The sequence below is a fragment of the Oratosquilla oratoria genome, chromosome 11 (assembly GCF_046742065.1).
Source record: "Oratosquilla oratoria isolate Oo_2021 chromosome 11, ASM4674206v1, whole genome shotgun sequence".
Classification (NCBI taxonomy): domain Eukaryota; kingdom Metazoa; phylum Arthropoda; class Malacostraca; order Stomatopoda; family Squillidae; genus Oratosquilla; species Oratosquilla oratoria.
In genome coordinates, this window is record NC_134787.1 from 22460083 (window position 1) to 22467582 (window position 7500).

General features: G+C 45.0%; 1 protein-coding gene across 3 annotated transcripts in view; it reads right to left on the reverse strand.

Annotated features, from left to right (window-relative positions):
- The window catches only part of LOC143029645 (cardioacceleratory peptide receptor-like), a 147517-nt gene that overhangs the window by 30313 nt on the left and 109704 nt on the right, over positions 1-7500 (reverse strand). For 2 of the 3 annotated variants that reach the window (XR_012966851.1, XM_076192429.1), the window contains exons 4-6: positions 3645-3748; positions 3226-3340; positions 1529-1624 (exon numbers count right to left, since the gene is read on the reverse strand). Coding sequence is in view for 2 of the 3 variants with exons in the window: in XM_076192429.1 (XP_076048544.1) it covers positions 1529-1624; positions 3226-3340; positions 3645-3748 (315 nt within the window). In the remaining variant the exon portion in view is untranslated. The remainder of the gene's footprint in view (positions 1-1528; positions 1625-3225; positions 3341-3644; positions 3749-7500) is intronic. The other variant, XM_076192430.1, reaches the window with a different exon arrangement.

Genomic DNA, 7500 nt, shown 5'->3' on the forward strand with positions numbered 1-7500 from the left:
TCCCCACTCACTCTCTTTCTCATTTCATTTCTCCCTCCAGTACAACGACGAGGACCTCGGCAACTTGAAGTTTGGTTCTTATCAGTCTACGGATTAGACTCTTAAGATTCAACGCCCATGTCTGTCGTGTACAATAATTACATCAACCCGTTCGGAGTCTATTAGCGAACAAGGACTTCTCACGAACTTCCCCATGACTCGCGCGACTGTGCTAGTCTCTGCCACGACACTTCTGCAAACTTTTCCATCTCGTCTCTGCACTTACCTAGTCGACTTCTTCCACGCTTCTTACAGCGGACACCTCGCCTTACCCAAGCCATACCCAGATAACTCAATATATCTTTACTTGAGTGATTTACGGGCCAATCCGGTCCTCGCTTCCGGTTACACGGGACTCGTGGAGCTCCCGCAAGAGAGACCTGGGGTAGCGCATTGATTTTTGATGTCACACTGTGCGGCGGGGCCGGATGCGCCAAAATTATGTTTGCAAGTTCAATTGGCTTAATAAAATCACCTGGAGACAACAATACCTTGATACAACGACCACCATCTCCTCCTTGTTAAGATATTGTTATCAAATTTATTTATTATTATAATTTCTATTCATTTATTTATTGATCATTATTATAATTTTTTCGCATCCGACCTAGTTATGGACCAAAAGGTCTCCTGTCGGCATGCTCCTCCTTTGTAATCCTTTGTAAAAGTTCGAGTCTAATGACTCCTAATTAGGGAGACTTGGCTTTCACCAACAACAAGCGGACAACAAGTGGCAACGGCGGCGCCGCGCCGGACAGTGTGACACCGGCCTAACATTTATGAGAAACGTACTGCTCGCATGGTCCTCCTTGAATCTATGTTGGTAAAAGGAGGTGGGCAACTTTCTTTTAATTCTTTCTAAGATCAGTTCTTTCATCAGTTCGATCCGATAAGAGGAAATAGCTACGGCCGCAATTAACACCTATGTTGCGTACACACATATACCAAAGGCTTTTTCCCCCTTATAAGGGAGGTAGCCAAAAAACAAAGGCATAGAATCCACTCCCACCCATTCCATCCCCTATATACTTCACTCCCCTCTACCCTGTTCCCTCCCTCTTATCTTGGCACCTCCTGGATGACGGGTCATCCCTGCATCTTGTCCACTGCCCTGGGTTAGAGGCAGTGTCGCAAGGCACAGCACATAAACAGCGTAAAAATGAATATTTCCGCTCAGATTAAAATATCACTGTGTTTGTTCCGCGCATGGGAAAAAACTGAGCGATGCTCGAGTCCGCCCATTAATCAATCCTTATAAAAAGAAATGATAGAATAGAAAAACACATAAACTGAAAAATGGGAACAGAATACACGTGGAATCACCGTGAATACATTCACTAATCAAAAGGTCATAACATTTATGAAACGGAAATAGAATCCAAATTTTGTAAAAAAAAAAAAAAAAAAAAAAATCATAAAGAAACATTAAATATCTAAAAAAGAAAAATACATATGATAAAAAAAACACATTAAAAAGAGGGACTCTTACCGTCGACAATAGTCTCCTGAAAGAGAGAGAGCGACGGGGACGAGAAGACGACGGACAACATCCATGCGGCTCTGACTAGATGGCGCGCTCGTCGCCCTGAAACGGGAACAACCAGCAAACGGACAAATAATTGATTACATGGCAACAGCGGCGGACGAGGTGCTTAATGTCAGTCAAAAAGGGTTTGACGGTAAAATATTCGACAAGATCAGGGAAACTCTTTAGAGGAGATTAGTATGGTACAAGCCAAACTGACGAAAAAAAATCAGGCACATGAATTACAAGAAAGAAATTATTTCATAATGATGTCGTCGAGAAATTTAAGGATGAGCCTAAACTGTTCTCAGATTTGTAAATGGTAAGCTGAGACACAGAAAAAAATAAAAATTGAAAGATGCAAAAAGAGAATGCAAAAAGTAAGCTAAAATGATCGGCATCCATAAAGAAGAAGGACTTTGAAGATGAGAAGGAAGTATCTAGTGAAGATCTAATAGAAGTGATCTAATAGAGGTATTCAAATGGGTCAAGGGTTTTAACAAGGGTGATACAGGAAAGGTCATCATATGAAGACATCGGTATAGGACTTGTAGTAATGGATTTAAATGGGACATATTTAGGTTTAAAAAGGAAATATGCAAGAACATATTTACCAATAGAATGGCTAATGAATGGAATACCGGTAGACTTAGTAACTATGTAGTGAGCTTTGAAACAATTTGTTGTTGTAAGAGAAGATTAGATAACTTTGTGGATAGGAATAAAAGGCGATAAGGGACATGAAACTACCCAGTGTAGGCCTTATAGTCTATTGCTGTCTCATCCATTCTTATGTTAACATAAAAATGGAATAGGGAGAAATGAAAGCATTTATCGAAAAAAAGAACACATAACAAAATCAATTAAACCCAAGTTGCCCTCGGAAAATTGAAAGACTGAATATCAAAACGCAAGTAACACTTAAAGACTAACACTTAAAGACTGTAACACTTAAAGACTGTAATACTTAAACCTGTAACACTTAAACCTGTAGTACTTCAGAAAAAAATATTTACACCCAAGGGAAGTGGTGCAATGGTGACGAAGGTGGAAGGAACAGAGAAGTTTGGCCCAAACACACCGAAAGGTTGATGGAAGTCAGACAAAGAGGAACTGGGGAGAAACTACAAGCTCTGGACTTTAATAGGAGGATGTGGGAGGGGGTGGGGGGGACTACACAGACTTCAAGTAGTTCCTCGAAGTTTGTGGACCGGTGCGGACAATTCCCAAGGGCAGAAACAAACTTGAGAGCACTGAGGACCCTCTGACGCACACAAATAACGTCAACGTCTTCAGCCAAAGTGTGAGCACGAACCAAAAAGCAAACTATGCCAAAACCTGACTGCCACTGTGTAGCAGATTTACTGGTGTAGGCACGCCAGAAGATCACGAGGAAGGCCGAGAAAGAGATGGAAAGAAACTGTTGAAGAAGCCTTCAGTAGACATAACTTGCCCAACATCGAAACTATACGGGAGAAAGGGGTCTTTAGAGATAGATCCAGATGGGGAAACATGCTGGAACCACTGACAGGCATAACACCTACTGTTACTGTGAACTGAGGTGCGAAATAAGTAAAAAGTAAGGCACACCTATCCAGTGTAGAAATACCAATGGGAAGATTTGTGTGAAGAAGTGACGGAAGCATTGGAAAGTTACTTACAGCTGCCGGAGAAGTTCATTGGGTGTGTAATGGCGTCGTAACGGTCGATGCTGAGAGCCACCAAAACATACGTCGACGAATACGTCACCAGCCACTGCAAGTACAACAAACACATCTGCCCCTTTTTTAAAACTTACTATTATGTTTTCCTGGCGTACTGTATATACACGGAAGTTATGGGACTCGGAAGCAACAAAGAAAAGAATGACTGCCTGGAATCATTCCACGCAGTTAAAAATCCGAAAGAAAAGCATCTACCTCATTTTGATAAAATTACGTCCTTTCTACAAACACGTAGTACATAGGAATATTTTGATATTTGCAAAGATCGTTCACGAATAACTCTTTCAATGTTAATTCGAGGTGACCTCATCTGTAAAGCTTACAATAATCCAAAAAAGAAAGAAAATAAAACTCACCTGGGCGAATCTGACGATTTTGCAGGCTGCATTTCCAGCATTCCAGGAAACGGTGCTCTTCCAGACAATGTCTGTGAGCACGCTGATGAGACCCACAGACAGATCTGAGTGCGACAATCAGAAAAACCAGATTTATTGACTCGAGGAGACGAATCCTGGTGCATCACTATCTCACATTGTCTTCCCAACTTTGTCGACAATTCACTGCGGCACTCGCTTCACTCACTCACTCACTCTCTCACTATATATCTCATTCTCTCTCTCACTCACTCACTCACACACTCTAAGCACACCGAATGGGAGTGGGACAGAAAATCAAGTAGACAAGTGCACTAGTGGACAGATAAATAAGCATACACGAACAACCGCACACACGCACACATATTCACACGCAAGACCAAACCCATATATTTCAATCAACCAGCAACTTCGAAACCACTGCAGATTTTTCCATAACTCACAAGACTGCGCCAACATCTGCTCCGTCATTCATGCAAACTTTTCTATCTCGTTTCTGGTATTCCACGCCTCCTATCTCACTGCGTCCAGTCAGCAACACACTCCATCGCTCATCATTCATTCGGCCTAACTTCTCTGCCCAATTCATTTACTTTTCTTTTATCGCCTTTGCAATATCTTTCACTCCAGTCTGCTCTCTCAACCAGCTTTTCCGGTCTTTCAGAGTTATTCCTAGGAATGATCCCTCAATTACAATCTGTGCATTCCTCCATCGTCTTCGTCAACTCCAAGCCTCACATCTGTAGATTATAGTTGGCATTATATGTCTATTGTAAAATTTGCCTTTAAAACAAAGAAGTAGAGAACCTTTCATGCTATAGCTATATTTACCAAACATTTCCCAGTGCCTTTTTTTTCGTTCTCAAATTAGTGGGAAAATTCGAGCGACGAAGAGCATTCACCCCTAAATCCCCACACTATAGGTGTGTGGGAGAACGAGATGAACAAGACGAGGTTATGGTGTCCATAACCCCCCACCCCACTCCCACCCCCCACCTCCCCGATCCACCCAGCCCCGCCACGGTTACATACCTCGCTTGTGATGTCACGGAGTTTTGCGGGTACCAATCGCTCGTGCGTGTAGTGTGCGTGCGTGCGTGCGTGTGTGCGTGCGCGTGTGTGTGTGTTTGGAGGGCGGTAGTACACGTTTAAGAGTGTCGTGACGATGCGGATTTAGGGACGGAGCTTTGCCTTTCTTGTTGATGCAACAACAACAGTTTCTGTGTGATATGTAGGCACGTACTTCTCACTTTCCTCCCTCCGTATCTCCGTAACTACTGGTATATAATTCTCTTTACTGTTCCCTTCTATGGTTTTATATTTCTTCTTTTATTTTTAAATTTCTTTCCATCACTTTTCTTAAATGTGTCTTTCACCATATCTTTCTGTAGAAAGTAAGTAATGTTTCTCAATGGGGTGAATTTAACGGAGTTAAAAAAAAAATTCTTTTCTTTCCGAATAATATTACACTTGGCTTGTCAATTTACACCAAGGGACTCCCGACTGGAATCCTCAATCCACTCACTAAGTCACCTATGCACCGACGTCACGACTTTATTCATCCAATGATCTTTACTGTTACTACTAAGAGCCTCCCCCAAAGGGCGTGACTTTCCTCCCGTGTACCAATAAATTTTTCTCCTCGTCCACTTTTTCTCCAATCAGAGAGATTGTTACAACGTCTTAAGCAATACTGCTTGCACAAACAATCGCGATATCTATGTAGGAATGGCTTACTTTACATATTGTCACATCAGCATTAAAATCTGTTCCCTAGCAGTTGTTTATAAACTTTAGACGAGGAGCGAGATTATGGAACTCCTTCGCGGCTATTGTTATCAAAATCCTACACATAGAAATTAAATTCTCGCAACCTACCACTCTATCTACTTTACTTGCCTACCTTTATCTACCAGCCTCTTACATTCACACATACACACGGAACCATGCACCCAGAATCACACGCATGCATTAGGCCCACAAACGCACACACGCATGACCTCTCACATGGAGGAGATCAATTATCTCGTTATGACCCCTTAGGTGGTTGTTGGCGCAGTCCATCCATCCATCCGTCTCCGAGATCAACTACAATGATCAACTTCCTCCATCTCGCGCGACCAGCGGCCATCCTCCTCCGGCCGCCCGGGCCGCAGCCTGACCGTCGCCAAACAAACCCTTGACCTCTGTATATTGCGGTGCGTAGGCCTCTTAGTGCAAGTGCGTGTGTGCGTGCGTGTGTGCGTGCGTGCGTGCGTGCGTGCGTGCGTGAGGCCCTTGTGCTTTGGCGCCGCCACAGTGTCTATCGTACTTGTTCCGCACTTGCCGACATCCCTCGACACTTGTCTCAAGTACAGCAGAGCATTCGCACGGAGCCGTTTCGAGCCTACCAACGGCAGCTGCATCTGCAGCAGCTTCGCATTATAGCCGTGCAACAAGCATCAGTACGCGGACATGACCTTGTTCTGTCCGTCCGTCTCCCAAGTTAGGTCATTGACAAGGCCTGCCTCGGTTCCCTGGATTGTAGTGGTATTAGGAAATACAAGTATAACAGGTCATCATGAACTGACACCCCCCCCACACACACACACACACACATACCCCTTGCCCCGCCTCATCTCGCCTCGGAGAACGGAGAGTGGAGCAACACCCTCGATAATTTCGAAGCTGTCTCCAGGAGTGGCACAGGATCTCTTACCTCATCCTCAGCCCCCCCCCCATCCTTCATTCACTTGCCGTGGCCTTCACTGGGTCCTCTCCCTCACCGGTGCGTCGTTCTGCCACGGGAGTGCCCCTCCTCCTCCTCCTCCTCTAATGTGTCCATCGTTGTCACCCTCCTCGAGTGTAAGGTCGTTATTAAGTTCTTCACTATGGCTGCTCTTCATGGGAAGTCGCTCGTTGCGTCATCGATTTGCCCTCCCCCATCCCCAACCCTAACCCCGCTCCCCCCGGGTCAGGTCTCGGGCCTGAAGCCACTTGGCCGCAGTGCCTATCAGTCTAGTCCACATGGGTCTTCGTGAATAGCGAGGGTAGGCAGGCAGGCAGGCAGGCAGGCTGGTAGGCTAGTGGCGTGACTCCTCGACGCCTCTTGTCCCGCTTACTGGAAGCTTTCGGGGGATTATGCATACGCTCGCGCGCATCCGCTTCCTCGCACGCACAAAGTGCACACCGTTCCCCTTTCTCCCCTCTACACACACATGCATGTATGCATGCACGCACGCACACGTGCATACTCAGTCAATAGGGCCGTCTAACATTATTCACCTCCTTCTGGGCATGTTGGTATCAGCAGAAACAGCTGTCCACTTACTCAGAAACTGAGCAAGTGGACTGGAAAATAGGGAGTGGGTCATTTATAATAATCCATTTCGAGTCTGTGCTGGGGCAATTGACCTTTGCGCCCAGTAGAAGGGGAGGTTGGACGTAGACCCTGGACACCAGTCGCGGTTGAGAATAAACTGATGTTTGAGTTTGGGCTTAAGCAAGAGAGTGGCCGCGTGACAAAGGCTCGACACGCTGCCGGAACTTAGCGAATTTTAGCTAAATACAGCTAGACCCAGAGGGAAACAAAGGCACATCAGTGTTCAATGCGCAGGCGCATAGCGAACATAACTGCGTAGAGAATGAGAACAAGGAGTTACAGTGCTTAAGCTAGACTGGAGGTACTCCACGTCCTTGAGAAAGAGAGAGGGAAAGAGAGAGAGAAAGAGAGCGTAGCAGCAGCAGCATACTTTTTATAGCAACAGATTTCAAGTGATAAGTATGTGCTCTATGCATGTACGCATGCGGAGGAACACACACACACATACACGCACACACACACATACACAAATTAAGG